A 26,232-nucleotide genomic window follows, 5' to 3' on the forward strand; every position below is an offset into this window, starting at 1 on the left:
TAACAAGAGAAAAGGTGTCAATGCAACACCAAACCTGGTTTTATTTTGTGCGAAAAGTATCCAAAATCCATTTGTGTACCCTGAATTGATGAACACTATCTACTATAGTATTCAGAGAAATGGGGTACTCTACATGCAATGTTATTGCCTAAAAATAAGTAAGTTCAACAGCTGGTATTTTTTTTCACAACAAATAAGAAATCAAAATCCTAGCAATATGTACACCTCCGATATATGTACAATTGATCTGCAAAACAACAACTTCCTATCATGAAAACTGTAGAAAACCCAGTTAACAAAAATTATGTGATCCTGATTTTATACAAAACAGCGGAATTGCAGGATTAAGAACTCACGTAAAATAAGGAATTTACAGTACATGTAGTACATTATTTGTGTTTTTGTTTTAGTATACTACAAAGCAGTCTCACAAATACCAGTATATTTAAGTCATTCGAAGTACTCTGAAGTAAATTTCAGACAGGACCAAATGATGAGTAGATATTATACCGAAAAGGAAACTGACTACACATAGGCAGTGGCTTCCTTGTCCTCAGAAAATCATAACAATGGTATAAGTGGTCTTCATTCATTCACTATTTTACAGAATATTCACATTTTGCGAAACATGCTGTCAGCCCAAGTTTGCACATTAAAAACAGAACAATACTTTGAATGTGCCTTTAATGTCTTTTTACTGTATTCACACAACTGATGTAAGATGTACCACACATATGACAGATGCCCAAAATTGACACATTCTATTGAATTTATTTTCATATTTTGCAAGTCTTTGATATCATGTTTTACATCTTTAGCTTTGTACGCCTCCAGTGTCTCCTCTTGGCGTTGTATCTGAAATAGAATGGTTAATAATTATTTACATGTAAACATGATATTTATTATTAGCATTTATTGTTTTACTTCTGATTTTTTTATAACCACAATTGATTTGTTTAAATTCTCATGAATGAAAAATGTTTGTTATGTTGTTTTATATGTGTTATGATTGTTATTACAAAGCTACAACAAAACTCCTGGCTAGTGAAATTTGAAGTGTTATATTATAAATGTTCTGGCAGATCAGTTTAAATACCCCATCAAAAACTTTCAAAAATTGTTTATTATTCATCTTTAACTTAATGAAAAGGAGCTGGTACTTCTTCTTAGTCACATAATATCAGCTAAGCAACCAAGTAAATGGCTTGTTGTAGTATCCCATAAAAAAGTATCTTGACTGGTACAAGTGTATTTAAATCTCTTACACCACATATCCATCCAAAAAAGTTCTTGTTAGACAATTTGTTAACTATTCCAATGCCTTGTTAACTATTTCAATGCCAGGTTGAACAGAAGTAAAATGAAGAAAAATATTTTTATGATTCCTTACATCAGAAAATAATGGAACATTGATTTGAATATATATTTTCAATATTCTGACAAGCCAAAAAGAAGGCCAAGGCCTTGCCAACAATCAAAGGCCGGAACGGCCACAAAGGCGTCGAGCTGACATTTTCTTTTATATAGAATGATATCAATAATTTGAATTTCTGTACTAATATATATAGTCGTTTATCAAATAATATTAGAATAAAAATGGAAATAAATTACGTTTTGTGCTCTTTCAAAAACAATAATCAGTATATTTCGTTATAAAATAGGTAGTGATGAGTTTATAATACAATAACTCATCATGGTTACAAAAATCGAAGAAATTTCAAAGTTCAAAAAAAAATATTAATTTCTTTCTGCTTTAAAAAGTCTTTGCACATTTCACATGCTCATATTTTGAATACATTAACAGTGTGTCCCTAATTATAATATTAAAACATGCTTTTATTTATTTCAATTCCCGTTTGAAACAAGATTACCTATGCTATGGTTGTTTACAAACAAATCCACAACACGTGCTATCTAAAATGCTCGACCAAACCAACTGCATTATCGTGTTTATTAATTGCAACAAAATCTCTAGATAAGTTTATCGCTTACAATTATTTTGGAGACCATGCCCGATAACAAATACATTTACATATCGAATTTTATTTCTATCGGGCACAGTCTCCAATCAAAATGTAAGCGATAAACTTAAATACTATTTTAGTGAATGTTTACATTGCACCTTATTGTATTCATCCGCCATTTCTTGATTAAGCAAATTTATACTTATGCAATGAGTTGTCAATAACTAGGGAAGCAAAGTTGGTTTTTTTGTACACAATTTAGTTGAATAAAAGGAATACAAATCTTGTTATACGTTTAATACTTCAAGGAACTTATTTTTTATGCGCATTAAAAAGGCGGTGCAGTGCATGAATTTTTGGACGATTGCCAATCCAGACGATCGCTAGAAGGCTGCCGAGCATTAGCTCGACGCCTTAAAAATGTCAATTTTTCATGCAATGTAGCAAATGACTGGAGCAATGTGTTACAGAGAAGTTCAATTCAATTTTCAGAATTTTTATGAAAGACATCAAATTTTTCAGTCATAGATCTCCAAAATGAATTGAGTTTTACTATGGGTATGAAGAGGGGACATATCAATGAAAAAAAATAATCCTGGAATTTAAATTAAAGCATTCTTCTGCAATTTGCATCAGTATAAAATTTAAAAACTTTCTAAAAGTTAAAACTGAGGCAGACATAACATGAAAGAGTAAAATACCTGATTTAAAACATAAAAATTCATTCTTGAGCTGATCTTAACTGATATTTTGATCTTTTATTTTGAGTGCAACTCATGTATAATAACTGAACATAAAATATAACGGCAGATAAAACTTTCTTCAATCATAAATTCCATCTAACCCTTTTTTTTTTTTTTTTTTTAATAAATTACATTTTAAAAGAGTTTATAAGAAACGGTTATCATTAACTGCAGCGTAAGATGGGGCCCACTGATCTGCTGATAGCCTGACTAATGCTGTAGCTGTTTCAGAACGGAGATCGTTCCACTGCCTCTGCAATTGTGTGAATTGTATTTGGACACATCACTGGGTAATTAATGGTATTGCTCTTTGACAATAATGTTCATTGGTTCTTGTATCCCCAGTCATGTTACTCGACTAAGCAAAATCAGAGATAAATAGTCTCTGGCAAAGTTATAGTTCTCCAGGGGCTTGCCCTACCTGATAGTGTTTCCAGTTTTCATTCTAACCCACTGTGGGACTGGGCGGTTCTGCTTCTGTTTCTTGGCTAATCGCATTTTGGTGCGATAACTTTTGTGGGCACCCTGTAAACGTCAAACACAGTTTTTCGTTAATACTCAAGGAAATTCGAGCTAGGCTAAAATCTTTGTAATTTTAAGCTAATTCTATACATCTGCATTCAATCATACAAAATCAAATATCAATGGAATTTTTTCTACTGATTAAATATTAAAAAGGTCAAAGTTATTGTTTGATATGACCACAACAGCTGTGTTTTCTCTTCTTACCATGTTGGACTCTATCTAAAGATGGCGTCCAACCGGAAAAAGAAAGTTGAAAGGAACAGTTGCGCATTTGTTTACTTGAACAATTTCTACAAATAAGCCTACAAATAATTAATGTGGTAGATAAAATTAGTTTTTCATACATATGAACAATGACATGAACAATATCATATACTTCCTTTTTTTAATTTAATTATTTCTTATTTACTGCGGACTGTTCTGTACCAAAAGCACCTGACAACGTCGTCTGCAGCGGAAGAATTACTTGACTAAAAATATTAACTGTCACGCTGTTTCTTTTGTACCTATTGATTAGTAATTTAAGAAACATACTCATGAAATGTAAACCAACATATAAAAAATCCATTTAATATCTTTAAAATCATACACATGTGATTTGTAAGGTTTACTTTGTTGCGTATAGTGGCGTCTTTTGCTGTGAACAGTCACTGACCCAAATAGAACACGTTGGTGCGTGATAAGGAATAATCGAAGTAGCATTCAGCGGGGATTTAAAAGTATTTGAAATCGCGCTTAGTATTATTTTAACTTATTATGATTTAGAATTTCAATTTAAGCAAGGGATAATCGGAAAATATGTGTCTGCAAGAAACGGATTCAATTCAAATGATCTTAGGAAAAGCTCGGTAATGTCAGAATGGCAATTTTAATCAGGAGAACGTGATGCGTATAAAAACAAAGTTGATCGACATATATTACCCAACAAAACTCTCTTTTGTTGTGTGATCATTATCTCGGCCTCATTAGAAACTATGCCAATAGTCAAACCATGTGGAATTCAGACAATGAATTTCAGTTTGATTTGGTAAGTATCGTGATTCAGATTTGTGGATATTCATAAGTTGTCAATGTTGGATTACAAATATATAAATAAAAGTCCGTGATTGAATTAATTTGGGTAAAAATGAATTTAAATAAAAGTAATAATGAAATTTCTCCTAAAGTGATGTTCATGATGTTTTAAATACGGGTGTAAATAAATATGATATATTCTGTTGGAAAATAGGACATTTTTTTGTTTAAGAATGTGGTGAAACAAATATTAGCCTCAGAATATAGTCTTTTTTTAAATCATGTGTACACAAGAAGTTTATGCACAATAACGAAGTCAAAAGTAAAAGTCTAGAACAAATCTCTTTGTCAACAAATACAGGGATATTCTAAAACCACTAGCAGTTCTTGCATGCCATTGATTCACTATTGACTATTTAATCTATTTATTGGTAAGTGCTTTGTAGAATTCCGTGTTATCGAGTACGAGAAACAAAGCAATTCAGATATGTGGCAGATAAAGAAATCACTGATTCTTGATTTTCATTTAGTATAGGTGTATTCAGATAATTGAACTTTTGACACGGGAAAATGTATGTACATGCAAATGTGAAATTCATGCAGTCATAAATGTATACATTTAAGATATGATTGCCATTTTATTGCATATACTTTTGACAAGTGGTATGATCAAGCCTTACATATTGGGGTGTCCTGGTATTTGTGTTTGTTTAGCAAGGCATTTATCAGTATAAATGCTTTATTTAACACTGTACACATGCTGAAGTAGCATTTGATACCACCTGGTGATTGACAAGTCAAGCACTAGTAGACCCATGGATTCAAAAGTCAGTGAATACTATAATTGTGACTCTATAAAAGATACATTACATAAAATGTACTGGTGTACAAAAATACAACAATTCTAGATACATGAAGTACTACTAGTGCTAAATATTTATAAGAAAAGAAGACAAGTATCTATGATATCGACACATCTTGTTTATATTTTATTATTAAACATGGATTTTATATATATGTAGATGTATTACTGCACCATCTTTGATTTCATTTGTACTTTGTAGAAGAAGTCATGATAGTGTTAACAAAAATGAGTTCATAATGGATGCTTCTGGTTCATGTATGTAATCTATAGAGGGTAATAGTGTACTCAACTATCCTGATATGCAAATGTTAAACCCGCAATCATTGACTTCTTCAATGGAACTGTTTGTGCTCTTACCTTGAATAAATTTATTTTTGAGACACACGAAGAGAATGTTTGGATGCGTGGGGATAATTCCCTTCAACTTGTCTTGGTTTTAAAGATTTCACCTTGATTTCTTTGTGAACATAAGCTTCGTTTACATACCTTTAAATCTTCTTTCTATAGATATCAGGGTTTTTTATTTTAGTTAAAAGACCTCAACACATAGAGACCATGCAGGCAGTGATACATATAGCATTCAATTTTGAAAGCTCAACTTCTCATTAGAAACCCCTTCGCATATATATGTAAAAAAGAAAATTTCTTGGTAGTTACAAAACATTCTTCCTATGTACACACTACACACTCTCTAAATTGAGTGTCAAATTATACACAACACATTGGTTTGGTTTAAAAAACACCAGTATGACGATTCTCCTACAGGATTGAAATTCTCTCCTAACCTGCATTTGAACAAATATTGAAAACCTTAAATTAAAATAAAATTACAAGTATAATGGAACATTATATAAGTTGCTGTTCATATGCTCAATTACTTTCTTTAGTATTAAAAAGTTGTTGTCATGGTGGTAGAGTCAGATGTATGGCATTCCTACTAGTTTTACTATTAATGGGTTAAATTAACCCCTTTACTTTGATTGTTAGAGTGCTGAATTTGTATGCCAGAGGATCTGGGATCAAAACCCAGCAGAGACAGTAATTGTTTCATTATTAAACATCAAAGATGCATAAAGATGTCACTTACAAAGTATGCAGAGATTTTGAATTGTTATACTACAAGATTACTTTGGTTTATTTTATGCAAAAGCCATCTTCCCAAGTCAAGAGTTTGTTATCCGCTCTGCTCTACATAAACCCTTGACCAAACAGACGAAACATGTTGGTTTACAATTGTACCATCTAGGGAGAGAACCAATTTCTAACTTTCTTGGCCTCTAGTTCAACCAATTAAAAAATGCGTATTAAATAGAAAAATGCAGCAATTTAATATGGCTGCTTCCATGAAGAAATTGTTTATAGTAATCAAATTTGTAGAAAAGATGGGTTTGTCAGACTTAAAACTGAAAGCAGGAAGTCAATTTCTTACTAGTCTTTCTCAAATTCATTTGACAATGGCTCAACATTGATGGATGCACAATTAACATCATTTTTGAAATAAAATTTCTTATTGGATAATGCAAACTTCAATGAGACCAACCAGAAAACGGGGTTTCTAATCCCGTTAAACTCTGTCTATTTGGTCAAGGGTTTGTGAGAAGCAGAGCGGATCACAAACCCTTGACTTGGGAAGATGTGCAAAAGCAAACTTGGGAACTATTTGTTAGATGCATTGATTTAGTTTGTTTAGTGATGAATACAAGTACTGGTTTTTTGTTATTTTAGTAGAAGTGACATTTCATTCACCTTTCCATTTCAGAATCCATATGATAGTTTTATGCGCAAACATTTGGAACATTATGGATACTATACAGGTAATAATATTTTACACATTTCATGATTTATAACTGATTAAAATTTGTTCATATATTTTATTTTTCATTTTTATGAAATTTATCACCTTTATTTATTCATCTATTTTTTTTCTTTTACATATAATCTTGGATACTTATATTACATTATAGTCACTTTATATAAGTGTTCATGACTGATCATGAGTTCACAAATATTATTCATCTTTATTTCAGTCGGTTGGTTATTATATATGCACTTTAAAAATCAAAAGGCTATCAAATTTTATTGTACTGTCCATATTGTTTTATTGAATTAATTATGTCTGTCTTAAAACTAAAATACATATAGACTTCTCTGCAGTTTACTCCACAAACAAAAATCAATGGTTCTATGATTTCCTGATTAATTTCCATATACATGTAAACTACAGACTTTGTAAATAACAAAAGCTAGCTGCATGCATATTTTCACCAACTACTATGCATTATAATTTTTGACTGTAATAGTAAATAGATATCTTATACATGTATATACATGTATATGTAAATAAGAACACTGCGAACAACAGAAGTCAGCTGTATGTTTTATCATTTTATGTCATACATTATAATTAATCAAATACTTCGAATCAGGACATTAAAAGTTCTGCAATTTCATAACTTAAAGTTAAAAAAATTGATAATTTTTATTAAGTTAATTAATTATGGTTCCATTATTAAAAAAAAAAATCAGTATCGTTATCACGCTTTCCTTAAAACAACATGTAAGACTCTGTATTAGGAAATGCCTAATGTTCAACAAAAGTGCAAGCTTTCTTACTAATCTTTTGAATTATTTTAAAGTTCCTACATGTAACGATCGACAGATATGTGTATACATATATATGAAGGTTTTAATACGACCAGGTAATATGTATAATCTACCTATGCAGGCTGAACAATTCATGAAAGTGCATACATTGATTCACTTAACTATTCTTTTGATTGTTCATTAATTGAAATCAATATTTCCTATACCCTCTTTCAATATATACAGTTCCTTTATCAAATTACAATCTGTATGTTTGGGTAATTACAATTACTCAAATATTCAGGAGTCACAAATCAACATAACATCATTGATCATGCAGGCAATTATAAAAAGATGCAATTCCCCTGTTGTGAGTTTCAATTACCAGTATATTTAAACTTACTCCATCGGCGCCAGAATCAAACAAATGGTTATATTGGTTTGTTTAAAACAAACAAATGACTTGTGAAAACAGCATCCACTCGAGGCCTACAGATAGAGTTATCTCTCTTTATGCATTCTTTTTCTAGCTCAAACTGACAAATGTGAGTAAGCTTGAGAGAACTAACACCATTTTATTGTTTTATCACACATTTTTGTCTTTTGTTTAGAATATAAATGCATTGAAATGTTACTGTCTTTAGCGTAACATCTTAATTTAATTTTTTCACTCAGTCACTATTATGAATTACACTAACATTAAATTTTGTATTTTATGTATACTTAATATATATACCATAGAGAGAGCTGATAGTTGTGCAACTTTAAATCTTCTTGTAAAATTGATAAGACCAAAAACATTCCTCTGGATTTACACAGTAGACACATAGTTTCAAGTGGCCTACACATCTAGTCTGCTTGGTGGATGTGAAAAGTTTTTAAAGTTTATATTAAGACATGCGCTCTTTATACTAGCATTGAAAAAAAAACCATAAGTTGGTTTTTTTCTTCAATGATCTTAACCTTAATTTATTAAGAAATAAACAGCAATTTAAAAAGTTCACCGTAATATGAAGTTAATTGGTCACGGGATCAAATCCTGTGAAACCCGAATGGCTTAAATTTCTCAGTAGATTTGATCACGTACCAACGAACATCATATCCCAGTAAACGTTTTAACATTGCTGTTTATTACTTATAAGGAAACATATTTGCAAATGTAAATATTTGTTTATCAACCAACCAAAAGAGCTGCATTCAATGATACAATTGTACCTGTTCATGATTTAAATGTTTGCATCCTTGCAAGGTACCTAACTCGGAATTCCAAGGAGTTCCCCTTCTATGAATTATGATAATCGGTTTTGCTTTCAGTGGAAAAGCAGTGAACAAGTGTTTAGTATCATTCTCTTTTATGATAATTTACCTACAAAATCATCTACATGTATTGCATGCTTTCCTTTATTTTCTCCTCTCCGCTTAAACGAAGACTGGAAATGTCATTTCACATCACAATTAACCAAGGGGTACTCCATGTAATTCAGAGTTAGGTACGTACCTTGATTGTGTTACAATTGTACTATGGAGTCAACTTTATTGCAGTCAAAAGTGCCTGTGTTTACATCTTTGTATAAATTTCTCTAACCGGCTAATTAAGTGTTCATTTACTGTAAGTAAAAGTTCTCATTGATAATTATGCTTATGTTCGTATTGATCAGAATGTAACATGAAATTTTCTGATTTCTGACATGTTTTCAATGCTTGTCAAGACAGTATAAATCACCAAAAATGTTATGTCCTTGTCACTTTACTTGCTTCTGATATTCTTTAAAACACCATCACCAGCCCCGTAAAGAGAAGTAGTGTATTTTGTTTACATGTAAAAATGGGGGCTCTAAGATCTGCATGTGAATTAAACATACTTCATTTTCCTAGGTTGGTTAGCATGTTTAAGAGAGAGTCTGAGGCAAATAAGTTTAGCAAATGGCATCAGTAGTAATTCTCCAAAGAATTTAATGGTCCAAATGATTTTTACAAAATTTGTGTAGAAATAGGGTTACCGGTAATCAGTCCAAAACTATAGTTTAATTTTTTGGGCACCATAAATTTAAACTTTTAAACACGTATATGGAACTGTAGCTCCCAGGTTGTCCATTGGAATTTTTCAGACCAGGAACTACAGACCTGCAGCTAACTGTTTTCCAATGTCAGAAGCTTTTTAGACACATTAAGCAATTAAGACACAGACTTTCTATAATGACCAAAATTGCAAATTAGCACTGCTTGTACTCTTTGTCACATGCTCAAGTATGAAAAGAAAGCATGTGCACCAATATCATTATAGATACAACTCTTGCACTTTGCTTGTGAACTTAGTATGAACTTTTTGTGTATTGCTATTAAAAGTTATATATAATATCATGTTAATGTTTATATGTATTACCCCAGTATGTCCATTTTCTTTTTAATTCCCATTTGTCCCATTGCCCATTATGATGTATTATACATTTATATGAATAGGATTTTTTAAAGTTTTCTTTTCTGTACTAGGTAATAATATTTTTTTTTGATGTGTTAAGTACTGCTGACAGGTAGGATTACACAGTTTAGTGAAAAGCTGGTTGTTTTAGAACGCATGGATTTAATATTTTTGGTTTTTCCGTCAGTGAATTCTTACATAATTGTAAGGTTTTTGAGTTCGGATTAACCTAGCAATGTGTACTACATAAATATCTGAAGTCATTAGCAATAGAGTACCAGTAACAAGCTTGTACAGTAATTCTTTTTGCTTAAGTGAAGGTTTCACTCTGCTCTAGAATTGTATCGGAAAGACCTGGCGTCAGGCTTGATAAGGGGCCATGATGTCAAATAATTCAGACAAACCAATATACTGTAAAATAACTTTAAATCTATTTGAGTGCAAGAAAATGAAGAAATATTCATGAGGTTCCCACCCCAAGAGTCTCTGTGTCATGAATATTTCTCACTGCAGACTAGCCCTCAAATGTCTCTGGTATATTGTTTTACAGCTTATCGACGTAATGATTGTAAAAATTTGTTTCCTTGAAACATAGTTATCTCTGGTTAATTGCTAAATAAAGTTGCTGTGAATAAAATTTGGTTTACAGTAATAGTACAGGTATTGCAGCAGCACTATTATATATAAACAAATCTTTCCTGTTAGATGGCTGCAAGAGGGATGAACAAAGGTCTTTCCTAACCAATTAATTGACAATGTAAACGGAAAATTCTCAAAAATGTAAATAAATCTTTTGATTTACTTATCAGCAAATATCACTTTAACCTTGGATTGGATACAGCATGCAGATGCATTGCCAAATCACTATGTGTTCTAATTCAGATCAAATATGGCAAGAAGGGCATACATTTATAAATATAGTCCAAGGCTGTATAGAATTAATCATATAGATCTCCAAATTTCTACTGAAGTATGCTTTAGTTACAGACCATATTAAGTTTCATTGATAGAAACATAGATTTCCAATAATTCTTGGCTTGAAAATGCATATACCGGTATATTAGTCTGGGGCAAATTCTAATTTGTTCTTTTCCCTTTTGTTTTTAGAAATTGGATATGTCTTAAATGAGGCATGCTGTTGGCAAGACTGGGAAATATGAATATAATGTGCATGTTATCAAGGTGTCAGATGCACATTTCATTAAAGATTAAATGCCCTTGCACATATTCCTTTATTGCAATATTGGACATGCCATGAACCGTATTCATTCCAACCACAATCTTTTGATTGATTTTGAAAGCACACTAGAGGTTCTTTCAGGATGTCCTTTATGTGAAATTGTTTTGTCAAAATATTTTTAATACACATTATCAATGACGTAAATGCTCTTTTTATACTTTCAACTAAAGAATCAATGGTTCCCTATCACAAAATTCCGACATATTTACTCAGAATTTATTAGATAGCCCTTCTTATGGTTGAACGATGTTTGTTTAATTTCATGTGTTTATAAAAGTTTCATCTTGTCTTCAATTTACAAAGTATTCACCCATACCAACATAAGAATTTAAACAAACTGAACAATTCTGATGTGTTAGAGATTAAGAGCTTTGCATTGGCAGTTTCGATTAAATAGAATTTTGTAAGAATTAGCCAAAACATTTAGTGTATTCATTCTAAGATTGATTATCATCATAAGACACAGTAATTTTCATCCATGGTTATACCCTCGCATTCATTTGATATCTTCAAGATATCCATTTAATTCTTGTCCCATTTGAATATGTATGTGCAGGCCCTTTTATACGTATAAGTTGATAATTTGTTTGAAATGTATCAGTATCAGCACATTTTATCAAACCGAGTCCAATGTTTAAAATGCAAGAACATCCATATATGTATGTTTACTATCATTTCAAGCTGTCAGAGTTACATAACATAGACTGTTCTTATCTGATGTCCATAGCCACCCGCCTTGTATAAGACCTGGCGGGGTTTGAGAATGCGCATTATTGAAAATGAACATAAACCAGAACGCTATTACTTTAAAGTAGGAATAAAATTGGCCTGAATAATTTGATTTTAATCTCATCTGTATTTGGATCAGTTAAAAGGGATGACATGGAGTTCTGGTCCTACTCAGGTTTTAACTAATAATTCTTTAACTCAATACCTATTTATGTTTGGCACAATCCTAAAACCGATATTTCTGATATGGCCTATATGTGTTCTTTTATTAATCAGGGATAGCAACAATACAGAATTTTAAAGACGGGTGTACGCGGCATGAAAGAATACAGGTCTTTTGTTCACAAAGTACCTGTTGAGTGGCCCTTTAATTAATAAAGAAAGGCTTACAAAAATACTATGTGATAGATTATCATACAATTTGGAGCAGGTCCTCCAAGCAACGGTCGTGAGTAAGAGGGGAGCCATCAATCTATCTTGTCAACTGGCCTGAGTTATAGACAACCATGGCAGGGCTAGGGCAGACAACCATTAGTAAAATGGGGAAACCTATTCACCGAGTACGTCTCAATAGACCTGATTGGATAGAATTTTAAATTTCTTCGCCTGCAAAGACCCGGTGGTACAGACATATAAAGATAAGGATTGGTGTGTAATCGGTTACTCTACAAGCAGTTTATGTGCTGGATAGGAATATTAAAGTGCATTGTTGCCCATACAGGATAGTCTGTTGGACTGCCATAAACTCGTATGGAATTGGAGGGAACAAAAGATCAGAAACGGCATTGATTTATGTGTATGGGTGCATGGATTTTAAAAATTTACTGTTAAACAGTCGTAAAATGGCATTATTGATGAAGTTTTTATTGGTTGTCAGGACCGTTGATGTGTATTTATTGAAAGTTGCCCTTCACGAGATGTGAGCAAACTGAATGTTGCTAAAGGAATTTAAGCATCCTGTGGGAATAATCATTTCTCGGCAGTCCATTAATTATTAATCACGATTAGAAAGCATCAGATCTTGAGATTATGTTTCGCCCTTTTGTGGACGGTGGGATGGCTTCTTGATGAGTTGTGAATTCAACTATTAATTCACTCTCTGGGATTTAATTCAATGAAGCTGGACTCACAGAAAATGATATCTGGTGAGAAAAGGATTTCTCGACCGAGAACGTCTCAGTCTGCAAGATCTCGGATTAAAGGGCCAATTTATCAGGAGGAGGATCCAAGTAACTTTTGGGAGGTGGACCTGTCATTTCGACCAATTGATATATCTATATTTGGTATGTTCAGATATGATGTATTCGAATGTCTCAAAAAAAGGGTGCCTAAATCATTAATAGTTTGAAGTGTTGTAACCATGATATCATCTATGTTGACCTGCATATATGCATATATTCTGTGTTAGTGATATAACAAACGGGTATATGTGCTGCAGTGTTAGCCATTTACTAATGCTTGATAACTAAGACTTGTCCGTTGTGTACCTAAATTTTTATATCAAATACATGTTTGTATACTCTCAATATCGTCAAATGTGCCTTTATGTTTGGTTAGTTAATTCTAATTGGCATGCCAATCTTCGAGTCCAGAATCCAATGTATTAAATCAATAATAATTTACCTGTATCAATACTTGCATATTGGCTTATGCAATAACTTAAACTTTTGCAAATAAGGGGTGTTCTGTTATGCAAAAAGGTTCTTATTGAATGTTTTATAACTTTATATCTGATGTCAGAAAAATGTTATAAATGTAGTTGCATAATTTATGCTTTCATCTGTACTGGATAATACAAAAGCGTTTTAAGCAAGTGATTTGCAATTGATTTTCTACCCAAAATCAATTGAAAAACCATGTCTTTTTTATAATAAACATGTATCAATATTGGATTTGATAATGGGAAAATGCTGTTTAAAAAGACTCCTGACTCTACACCGGGGATTTTTGTAAGCTTTTTCAATGTAGTTAATTAATAGGAAAACTGGTGAAAGCTCAATGTACTACAAATGTTTACAGCCAGAAACCGTCAGCTTTTGCCGATAGCTGAAGCTTCCCGACCCAAAAAGTCTGCAGACTCTGACCAAGAGGAGCCAGGCGAGGGGCAGGGAGAGGGGTCGTATGAAAGCGAGGAGTATGAGGAGGATTTCCGTATCCTCACAGGTCCTCAATAGTGATGTGTCTATAATTGTGTCTACAAGTTTATTAGCTACAAGAGTAGCCATGTGTCTAAACTGTTTGCTAGTGCACCTACAGGGCAAGGAATCATTGTGTTTAATTTGTCCCATGATGCTAGATATATTTCAACTGACACCAGCATATAGGAAGTTTTGGTCACTAGTACAATGTACCGGTACCTGTATAAAGATTTATCGTAATGCCAGGTGTATAATACCTGATGGACCATTAAAAAGTCTATCATGAATTTATTTTTGCTGCACCTCTGCTCTATATTTCGTATAACCACAGTTCATATCTCTGTAAATGCAATTGGCCCAACAGAGATAAATGTTCTGAAAAATTTCAGTCAAGATATATTGAATAAACAAATTCTTTCATTGAATACAGTAATATATACTAAATTTGCTCTACTGGTAATTATTTCCCATGGAATATTATGTCAACAAAGTATGGTACAATATTTTAAACAGGGGAAAAAAGTGTTTGTTGCTTAAATGAACAAATCATTAGTTATTTTTGTGTACTTAGCATGTTTCGTCTGATTTTAGTTTGATATTTGTGTAGTTACTGGTAATATATATATCTATGTGTTTATGTATACATGACGTCAATGAATAGATTGTGCTTTGTGTTCATCATATATTCTTGTATTTCACTAGAAGGTTTTTTGTGCTTTTTAATTAGCTATACCTAGATACATTGTATAACCAACAGTAGTGATTTAAAGCAAATCATATCATATACATAGATAAAACCATGTATCAATATAGTGAAAATGTGTACAATCTTTATTCTTTCAAGGTAAAATATTTTTAAATCTTTTGATTATATTATTACTGGTGCGGTTAATAATGTGCTTAATGAGAATATACTGCATACAAAGCATAGGCAGTAGTGAAAAACTTAATCAGTCTTGTTGTATTAATAATGGTCCTTGTGTGTTTTCAGGGAGAAATCAGGGGTTTAGACACAACTTCTCCTCTTATGCGGAGTGGGAGAAAACCTATGGCTACCAGTTAAGCAGTGGCAGCGGTAGCGAGAGTGATGATTCTGACTTAGACTCGGATGAAAAGAAAAATGCTGGTAAGTAAAAATATCTCTCAATAGAAAAAGGTGCATGCTGCTCCATAACAAAGACTAGTTTTTGAAAATCTAATAAGTACCTAGAAAATGCAATATAATCATATGTAAATAACATATTGGATGTGAGATGATCCTATATATGTGCGCTTCTCTTATAATGCAATTTTTTGCACTTGGTTGCAATTAGTATGACATTCAAGGCACCATGATCTCCATGCATTCAAAGCAGCATTACAATTAAAGTAACATCTGGTTCCACAACAATCTTTTTGATAATAATCATGTACTTAGGAACCACACCCATTTCTGTCCCCAGGTTGTGAATGCTATATAATTTATGTTAAACAAAGACTGCACTACATAGCTTGCACCACTTTGGCGTCCAAAATGGGTTTAGCCTCTGTGGTTCAATAGCATCATATATTTATTGTATTTTCTCCAAAAGTTTACAACTTGTCTTATCTATAATCTGCTATAGTGGAAGAAAAACGGAGATCATATCATATGCGTGCAGGGGTTAGTTGCGAAAGCCACATTAAGGGTTATTATGACGAAAATCTAAGTGGTAAGGCTTTTGTTAGATTTCACTTCCTCACTGATGTTGGAATGGTATCATTGTTATTTCATCACTTTGTTCACTATACATGTATATAGGTTTCATGTATGTGTCATCACACATATATAATTACTCACTTTGTTGTTCATCTAGTGGTAAACTGTTGTGTTTCGATGTTTTATGTAGTTCTTTCACAAAGAGTTTTGTTTTCACCTTATAAATTTTATTTATGCATGTACAGAATTTTTTCTTGGTATGCGATTATACCCAAAAGATATGCATGGTGGTAGACATTTTATTTTCTTATTTATTTATTTTATTTTTGGTGTGCACACTGTGTGAGGTTTTATTGCGCTCAGGCAATGGTTTTGGGCTTGGTTATCTTCTTATAAATGTAGAGAGCTTGCTCAAATTATTTCTTGCAGATGAATTTTAATCTAATTTATGAAAGGAGTCTTTTTGGTGTCTTTTTGTTATCATGGTCATTATGTCTCCTGTAAGTCAAAAACTCTGGCTCTCCTGTATAATTTATATATGTTAAAGTTTAATGGAAACCACCTGTTGGACCCATAAAAGATATCATTGATGCCTTTTAAGAGGTTCACTTAGCCCCAAGTTTACCTTCTACAATGGAACTACAGTGTAACCTAATAAAGCCATCCTGTTTGTGTTGGTATAAACAGATAGTCTGATAAGAGCGAGGTGCCAAAGTTTTGAAACATTGAAAATTGCAGTCAGAATATTAAAGGAGGGTAATCTAGATTTGTCAGGTGCTGGTTCCTTTGATAAATTCAGTTTGTTGTAGTCATACTCCATAATATTTTAAAGACTTGGACATTTGTAGGTTCATTGACTGGTGTTACAATTCCTGCTCAGACATTTTTGATGTCATTCTTTTTATCGTATTCTTCAGAAACAAGCGGTTCTATGTTTTATTTTATTTTGTTAAATGCAGTCAAATCACTTAATGTATGCACTTGCCATGATAATTGTAACAAGGAAATGATGTTAATGTATGCCATAATACTTTGGCACCTTTTTAAACAAAACTTCATTAGAATGATTTGATTATAGAAAATACTTTTTTGGCCATTTTTTTAAAAGATGAATAACAACACATTCACTTAATGTCATCCTTAATTCATAATAACATTAGTTGTACATTGATTTTAGCTATTTTTAATTCAATTACAGAATCTCAGAATTCTGGATATTTAAGCACTCTGTTCTTTTGGCTACAATTATGCACAGACATGCATCAATAGACGTTTTTTGTTACATTTTTTTTTTGGCTAGCTGTAGTTTTTTGTTTAATCATTGCTTTCTAATCATAAGGCAATTTGCACATAAACTGTATTGATTCCGTTTGTAACCAAGAAAACTCCCTGTAATAAGAAGCTTCCAAATTGTTTGATCGATTAATTATGAATACAGTGCAAGGTTATGTTTTTTCATTATCAAGTAACATACAGAATATTCCTATCAAGGCTGAATTTCATATACTGGTCTTTAGAGGTACTTGCTACATTGTTAAACATATCTCTTTGCCTATATACTTCTTGTAGGTAAAGTATATATAATGGCCCATGTAAGAGAAATTCAAACCTGGTCAGTTTTTGGAGTTATCTCTCTTGCACTATTTGCATGTAAGATTGATTCTTCAATAAAACTTTTGCAATTCATTTTGGCTTTGTTATCCACTGCATGAATTATCTCTGGAGTGTCTCCTGATCCCCATATAGCTAATTTGACCACTATGTATATTAATTTATTCACTTGTTTCTCAATTTGACCAAATGTCGAATCCTAATATTTCCTCTGAGTTCAAATTACAATGAACAAAAACTTTGACTTATCAAAAAATAAGCATTTTAAATGCATAAGTATATTTATTAGATTTCATCAAGTAAGTAAGAAATAACATTAAAATATTATGTATGCATTAAACAATATGGTTAAACTTTTTTTTATAAAAATGATTTCAAAATACTAGTAACCTTTGTACCTCAGACCCATTTTCACAATGTACCCTTTTATAAGATCTTTCAAATGCAGAATGATGGCAAAACATAATTAATCTAATAAATGTATTGTTAATACCATCCTATTTTGCAGATCAACTTTTGAAATACTATAAAACCCTTTTATTGAAGGCATTAAAGTTCTTTGCTTCACAAACAAATAAGCATATTATTGATTTTTTCATTTCAATAAGATACCTATTGGTATTGGTTTTGGTAAGAGTTTTAGATATGTGCTCATGGCATTCATTGCTGATAACATGCAAGTTTCCTTTCAGATCTCTATATGGCTTTAAGTTAATCTTTCTAAAAATTTATACAAAGAGCACAATATTTCATCATGTTTGAACTGTTCCAGAGAGAATTATCTCTTTACATTGGCATCCTGGTTACCAATGGTAATATTTTGCTTAAAATTGGATGTACATTACAAAAGCTGTATAACCAATTAGTCAGAATGCAAAACAAATCTTGGTTTATAGGTAGAACAAGCAGAAGATACTAACAGAATACTGTGGAATCATTAGATATTGTGTCGGCTCAATTTTCGTGGTGTTCATGGGTAGCTCTCACCCACGAATTAACATCCCCCATGAGTGAATAATTTTTATGATCCCACAGTAAACTATGGGGTTGGGTATCTCAATAGACTATGTTTTCTCTTTAAGTTTAATTGTAGAACTTCCAAATCCACCCTGTTATTCCAGTGCTACAGTACATGGTTTTCTGATTCTTACTTTTATGGTTGGGGGGGGGGGGGGGGGGGGGGGAGGAGATGAAGTTTAGTTGGAAGGTGAGATGTAGATTTTGTTTGATATATTTAGATACCAAATTCATGCCCATAAATAAAATCCATGAAAAAATATTTGATTTTCATTTTTTGCATTCATTAGTGTGAAGTCACAGATGTTATATTGTCAGAATTCAACAATTAGTACTTCTAGTGCCTGTCTTTGTTTTTTTTATCTCACCAGTGTATTCACTGCCTTAGGTTGTTGGGTAACACAGAGTGCAGTAGACAGTTCTATGTCACTGGAAGAATTATTGAGTAGATATAATTACTTAAGTATTGACAGATTTCAAATTAAAGTTTATAGGACTGCGTTGAAAAGCACTTTATACTCAACGATTTGGCAGATTTCTACCATATGGAGAGGTTTAAATTTCTGTTTAGACATGTTTAATGAAAGTCTGATATCTTTTGTGTTGACCATATAACAAGCAAGATAGCAAGTATCTAGTAATTTTAAATGATAAATTCACTTTCTATCAAATGTATACAAACCTGAATGAGTTGGTTGTTGAACATGATTAAAGTTTTATTCTTTGATTGAGTTTGCTGGAGACATAATTAAGAAATAAGATATTTGTCATCTTCATTAGCAAATAGAAAGTTTATTGACTGTGTAAGAGCTTTTTGAAATTGGATTAAAGTTGCGTCTAGGTTTGGATGAAAAAAAAAATATGGTTGCCAAGTTCAGTGTTAGGAGATTTTTATTTTGAGCACCAGTAGGGAATGTGCATATGATTCATATGTCTCTTTCCTTGCTATGTTAAATGTGGAATTAAAGATTTACGCATTATAAACCATCGATCGTCATCGGATTTAATGCCACAGCTTGTTTTTTCTCGTTAATGACTCTCTCTCAAAAAAAGTATGATCGTTATTATGGTACATTTTTTTTTCTATTGTGGTCTTTAAACTTTACTCTCTGTGACTGATCTTGCAAAGAACTTTGTTTTTTTCCATTTCCTCTTTTACCATGATGTATGCAGCAAGATACAATGGATATGTTTTCGGTGTCTGGTAGACCGGAATTTCACTAGTGCTCCGTTTATGGGACTTTAATGAACAACTCAAATAGGCCAAATATTTTTGGAGTGAAGATTTGTGGATTTTATTGATTGTGCTGTAGTTTGATCCATTATGAGCCATTTTCATATCATTTGACAGAAGTTGAAAACCTTTTCTTCCGGTGTGAATGATTAATATACATATTGACAAAACTGTTACAGAATATATCTTTAGGAGACGGAGACTTGCATAGACCCCTGTTTTCATTGATTGACTTTCGATCGGCATGGGTGTGAAATTTCCCGTCATTAATTTGAAGTAACCCTTGTGAGGCAATATTTTTTCTCAATTTGAAAGTGAAATGAGATTATAGCTCTCTGACGTTGATGATAATTTCGAGTATTTCAAGGAATGTTTCTTTTGTTTTCCATGCGTGATCGGTCATGACTTTTATTGCTTGCTCGGGATAGTTTGTGACAGAGAATTCGATAGCTAATGAATGTGGATGAACTAATGCCAGAGCCATTGTTTACAATGAAACTTCATCTGAAATGTACACCAACAGGGGTTTAATACTCTGATATAGTAGATATGTCATTTATTGACCCAGCAGATTTGATGTAAGATTTATTTCTCTATGTATGGACAACAAATGTGAAATTCAAACACACCTTATGCTTATCAAAATGAACTTTAGAGGAGAGAGAGATATGTACCATTACCATGAATACCAAAGATAACAGTGGAACAAAATCACAGACCATCAATAGATTAGCGAAGGATTACAACAAGGGTTACTGAAATTTTGGTCCACAACCTAGAAAAACTATTTAAGTTTTTGGAAATTAGGAAGAAAAATGTACAATAACGACATATTTTCAATCAAAGGAAAGAAAGAGACTCTTGAAAGTCTGCCTGCAGTTGCCAAAGAGAAAACCAAAGAACAGGAGAATAATTGCACTGCCAGTTCAGAGGAGGATGATAATTACTATATGTTATGGCAATTTCTAGATTCCTCAGAAATTTTAGATCACTTTGATTTCTTCAAAAATGCAGGTAATGTTTGCTATAGATGGTTTTAGCTCTTATTGGTTTTCATGAATTTTGATAGCTGGTTCTGTCACAGACTGTGAGGAGCTTTTGTACTGTTATAAGGTTCTCAGTTCTTGAAAGTTTTACGTTTGTATGTACATCTTGTGGGAACAATTAGATTGAGTCAATTTCAGTTCAATACCTGTATCAACAGATTATCTTAAACCATTGGAATATGGAATTGGCTTGATTTATGGTACCTTTAATTTGTCAGAACACCGGTACATATGCTTATAAATGAAAAACAAAATAAGAAATTTGAAAAAATTGGGGTTTTTCTGTCATTTAATTTCTTGACTGTCCTTCAAGATTTGCAAATTATATTTAATTCATAAATAAGTAAAGCTGAACTGGTCAGTGCTTTAAAGTAAGACTATCAAAGAAAGGATTAACTTGAAGTGACCAAACAAGGTTAAATACCTTGACTTTTAATGTTTCAGTTGAAATAATATGTGGTTCTTAATACAGCCTACCGTTAGAATTCACGGGTAATTAATAGGAACCTTATATTAAAGCACTGTTCAAATAGTACGTGCCTTTAGTGAACCATTGCATTGTTTTTATTAGGTATTTATAAGGTTTATATATAGTGTTCCGACTTTGTAGATTTTCAAATATTTGAGAATCGAAAGTTTTGAAAGTCGGCTAACAACCAGAATTCCCTTTAAATAGCCTACAAATAATAATAATTTGTTTAACAATGACAGTATACCGGTATTTCCTATTTAGATCTTTACCATATATTTTTACCTGAAAACTTTTTGAATGTAATGAAGGGTTACTTTCAGGTTTTTTTTTTTAAGAACTTAATAACTACACATGTATAAAGGTTTACATATATGGTACGTTGTACCTTGAAATTGGAATATACAAAAATATATTTAATTGTACTAGTTGGAAACCAGAAGAACCAAGCTAGGATATTCTTTAGAAAAATAGTACTTTTAATTTACCGTAAAGTTTTATTGCCAATCCTTTTTCTTTTTCATTCATTATTGTGTGCAATGAACTTTTCTGAGTTAGTAGTTTGTATGTGAACAAGTACTTTCTGTAGATTGATCTATTTTGTCAAACAAACTCATTCAGCAAAAAAAAGTTTATAGGCTACTGAATTCATGAATTATTTATCATTTGCTAATGTTTGTCTTTGAATCTTGAGACAAAGGTCATGCTATATATAATGTCTCTTTTAAAAGGGTCTACAGTTGTTTAGAATCGGGATCAATGTGTCATATGTACAGACAAATTCATTTTAATAGCAAAGGACAAATTGATTGGACAGAGCGTGTGGAATCATATCTTGATAATTAACATGATGTAATAAAATATATGCTACAGTGCAGTAATATTACCAAATCTTGATAATTTAAGCTTCATTAAAAATTACCAAATTGTAAATTTCCCTTTAAATTAATTAGCTCTACACTATATATGGAATGTAATTTGGATATTTAATATATATAAATAGTTCTTGCTATGAGTTCAGGGTTAGTTCAGCATTGGTTTACCATCATTCTTGAACATGGAATACTGGTAATTTCTTTATATCAAAATACATACTCTTTTGTTGTCCTATATGTGTAAGAATTATTTTTAATCAAAAGCATTGATTATCTCCATGCGTGAACTCTAGATCATTCCTTGTGTTTTACGTACAGTGTGTAACCAAACTAGAGGGAACTGGAATTTGAGACTTGGTTTTGTTCTGTAAAGCTGATTTCAAAGATTATAATCTGTTTGTGTTTTGATGTTAAATCTTGGATAGAAATCTGCCACCACAATGCATACATTTAAAATGTTGTTTTAAAAAGCATCCCAATGCTACCATGTGTCCAGATTTAATATCTGCTGGTAGATAATAACAGTCTTATCGAAAGATCACTGTAGAAATTTAATCCGTTTTGCGTGTGTTACAGATACAGGCTCAGTGTCATGGCTCAAGCCTGCAGTCTGTCATCTTGCAATCTTGTGAGATTTGACGTCAAGAAATTTTGTTGTTTTTTCTTTAAAATTGTCCAGAGAGGGGTTTAAATGGCAGGATTGTTTTGAAATTGATTGTCATTATTTTTGTATACAAGTCAGACATCTTAAATTGTCTTTGCATACATTTTATTTTTTTAAACTTTTTGAACTGAAGAACAGAACAGGAATATTTCGATCTTTGTCGTGGCAAAGAGGCAATAAGAGGAAAGAGATCTTGCAAATATAAATAAATAATTCATCATCAGTGAGTTCCATTGCAGACAGTGATTTCTTTAATCTCTCCAGTTTCATCTCTAAGACATGCTATGAACAGGAACTTGATACTAAGATCCTTTCCATTAAAAAAAAAAACCTATTTGGCTTCTCACTTAATGACAAATTTCTTGAACTTTTTTTTCTTTGTTTCCGAGTCCAACAGTGTATTAACACCCTCATTGAGTGCTCAAGACACAAGATTTCTACCTTATCTTGCAAATGTCAATTACTGTATTCAGACATTTTGCTTCATATTTCAGGTTACAGGGCAAAAAATATGAATGATAGTATATAAATAGTGCCTGTTTGGGAGGGTAACAGTTGAAATTGACACCCCGAGAAAACCATTGTCAACCGACGCGAAGCGGAGGTTGACAATGGTTTTCGAGGGGTGTCAATTTCAACTGTTATCCTCCCAAACAGGCACTATTTATTTTGTTATACTGAATGTCTTTTTTAAAATTTTTAAGAAAATTTTACTGCTTTTATATCGGAATAACGTGAATTCTACAGCAAACCGTACGCGCATAATTTTCGCGCATGTAACATTTTTTAATGTTACCCGTTGCCAAGTGCGTTGCTAACGCTGAGGGTAATAGTAAATATTATTAACTGCGTCTTAACCAATCAGATTTCAGTATTTAACATGAAAGTATAACAAAATAAGATATCTTATTTCAAAATTATTAAACCAATTTAGAGTTGCTACATGTATAAGGTTCCTTGCAGCTCAGTTATCTGCATAGAAAGCAAGATCAAATCAATACATAAATATATGCTGTATTAAAAATTTCATGAGTTCAAGATGCAGTTTTATTACCAGTAATTTGTTTTCTTTCAGACAACAAACTTCAGGAAGAACTTCTACGCACAACCCAGCTTGTTTATAGCTACAAAGATGGCAAGGGGATGGTAAGTTAATGTAATACAAATGCATCTAAAATAAGAAGAAATCAACAATTAAGATAAAATATAAACATCAACAATCATGTATAAACCGCTGTAGAAAAAAGGGAGGTTAAAGGGGGGATTAATTGTTTGAAAATTTTGGGTAACTATTATTTTTAAAATTTGACCAGCCAAAGAAACATGCACAATGATGTATGAATATGAAGGGAAGCTGGCTGGGATTTAATAATAAATGAAAATTTGTGGGCAACTTTTGATGGATTCTGTATCATTGGTTTAGGTACCCAAACTCCGAGAGCCCAGGAACTTGTATGCTCTTGCCAAAGAACTGGGTCCACAGCAGGCAGCTAGATGGTAAGTGTGGAAAGTACAAGAAACCTTGAAGTGAAAGATCCTGCCAATCACACAATCAATGGGTGATAGCAGCTGAAACACTTCATGTGGAATAGAGACATTAGTACAATGTATATATTGATATAAATGGTTAAATATAGGTGGGGTTATAAGAGAATGGCTATTGAATATCTGCTTGTTAGCATTCAAATGCGAACTTGATCGACTTTTAAAGTTTAATATGTTTTCTAGCCAGTTTTAATCTATGGGTGGTAAAATATAATGAATATAAACCAAAAGCATTAATCAATTTAATGGTAAAAATAAATACTCCGATGTTTATGTGCACCGTTTATTCTTTACTAAGTTATTGAATGCTTATAAATGCCCGGAAAATGATTGCCATGTCTTTGTTGTTTCAGGCCAGCAGACATTCAAGTCTTGGATGAGAAAGTCAAACATATTAGATATATCCCACCAGATCCTGAGTTATTCTATAAACCAAGTGAGTCATTGATTAAAACAAAAAATAATAATTGTAAATAAAGAACAGCAAAAACCAAACAAAAGGCAATAACATTAAAACTTTATAGCTGTTTGATCCATATATTAGCCAATGAAAAGGGAAAACATCAAAAACTTTCTGAACATACTTTAGCTAATTCACATCTTCAAAGTTAGTCATTTTCTATGGACATCTAAAAGTTGGTCTTTTTCAAAGACAGAGATATTTATATTTTACAATGCCTTGTCAAACTGTATTGGAAGAATCAATAAATTTTTATTTTTAAAATTCAAAATTATGTAAGTCTACAAACAGTACATTATTGGCAACAAATTATTTGTTAGCTTACCTGGTAATTATTTCAACGTCCTGTTCATTTTTTAGCTGGATGTGAGAAAACACCAATGGTAAGGGGAGAAGAAAATGGGGGTCGTCTGGTGTACATGTATGAGCCTCGCTCCACTTTTGTAAGTATCTCATGCTGCCATATACATGTCTGTAACAATCTTCTTTCAATATGCATAATAATTGGGACTATTCCCTCCTTGCAAGGGGTCCTGATTGTACCCCTGGCCTTGGGACTCTTGACCTAAATATTTATGATGTTTTATTGGATAAACAATTTGTGTATGCCTAGCTGTGAGTGACTTTCAACTTCCACTAACATGACATCTTTTTTGGTCTATAGTTTACTGAAAGTGTTTCTCACCCTCTGAAGGTAATACTGTTGGACTGTTCACTTATTTTTTTAAAAGAACCCACTGAGATTCATGTATATGGAAATGGGAAAAAATTGTTGCAAACATTTAATGTTTAGAATTGAAAAAGCTCAGTTGAATGGCTATTATATTGAAATTATGAATTTTAAAAACCATCTTGATGTATTGTTCATTGAACTGAAGAAAGTAAATTAGCAAATGTATGGTTCTTCTGGTAAAAAAAAATTGCTAATATTTAATGCAATGTGCATTTAAAAAGAGTAAATGTTATGAAAACTGCCGATGTAAATAGAGTTTAAACTGCTAGTTACTTAGCTCAAGCCAGGATGACGAGGTATATTTTATATCAAGTGTTTATCTTGTTTCATATTTCTTTTTAATATTTACTTCTTGTTCAGTTGAAAGTTTTGAAGTGTTTACTTTCCATTTTAAAAGTTTAATCATTGTATTAAAATGAAAATGTGTAATTGAATCTTACAATTAAAAAAAACATATTTCAAAATCCTTTGAATATGGGCACAACCAATTGCAAGGAAGAATGCTTTAAAATATTATTCATGCAGTCTCATTGCTATAAAGATAAGATTCCAATGAATAGTACAAAATTATGTAATAATATCTCAGATTATTTGCTTTTACAGTCAAACCTTGTTATCTCGAACTAGATGGGAAAACTTCGAGATATCTGAGTAATTGATATATCAAGGGAAAAACTCTT

At 32.0% G+C, this 26,232-nt stretch overlaps 1 protein-coding gene and 1 long non-coding RNA gene across 10 annotated transcripts in view; one reads left to right on the top strand and one right to left on the bottom strand.

Moving 5' to 3' along the window:
- Nucleotides 1-3,125: 3,125 nt before the first annotated feature.
- Nucleotides 3,126-22,385, bottom strand: LOC105321329 (uncharacterized). Of its 9 annotated transcripts, none has more exons than XR_010714098.1 (3): nt 22,371-22,385; nt 3,437-3,534; nt 3,126-3,232 (listed from the first exon to the last, which is right to left on the bottom strand). It is a non-coding gene; the product is annotated as an uncharacterized lncRNA (long non-coding RNA). The 9 variants fall into 9 exon arrangements; XR_010714099.1 differs by lacking the exon at nt 22,371-22,385 and adding an exon at nt 8,098-8,112 and having other exon boundaries at nt 3,437-3,522; XR_004602228.2 differs by lacking the exon at nt 22,371-22,385 and adding an exon at nt 5,469-5,483 and having other exon boundaries at nt 3,437-3,522.
- The window catches only part of LOC105337506 (uncharacterized), a 54,697-nt gene continuing 32,308 nt past the window's right edge, over nt 3,844-26,232 (top strand). Inside the window, exons 1-11 of the mRNA XM_066084958.1 lie at nt 3,844-4,259; nt 6,871-6,925; nt 14,102-14,245; nt 15,212-15,346; nt 15,825-15,911; nt 23,890-23,960; nt 24,238-24,311; nt 24,713-24,795; nt 25,180-25,262; nt 25,484-25,513; nt 25,822-25,848. Coding sequence (XP_065941030.1) covers nt 4,224-4,259; nt 6,871-6,925; nt 14,102-14,245; nt 15,212-15,346; nt 15,825-15,911; nt 23,890-23,960; nt 24,238-24,311; nt 24,713-24,795; nt 25,180-25,262; nt 25,484-25,513; nt 25,822-25,848 — 825 coding nt within the window. The 5' untranslated portion in view covers nt 3,844-4,223. The remainder of the gene's footprint in view (nt 4,260-6,870; nt 6,926-14,101; nt 14,246-15,211; nt 15,347-15,824; nt 15,912-23,889; nt 23,961-24,237; nt 24,312-24,712; nt 24,796-25,179; nt 25,263-25,483; nt 25,514-25,821; nt 25,849-26,232) is intronic.

This window comes from Magallana gigas, chromosome 5 (assembly GCF_963853765.1).
Source record: "Magallana gigas chromosome 5, xbMagGiga1.1, whole genome shotgun sequence".
Taxonomy (NCBI): domain Eukaryota; kingdom Metazoa; phylum Mollusca; class Bivalvia; order Ostreida; family Ostreidae; genus Magallana; species Magallana gigas.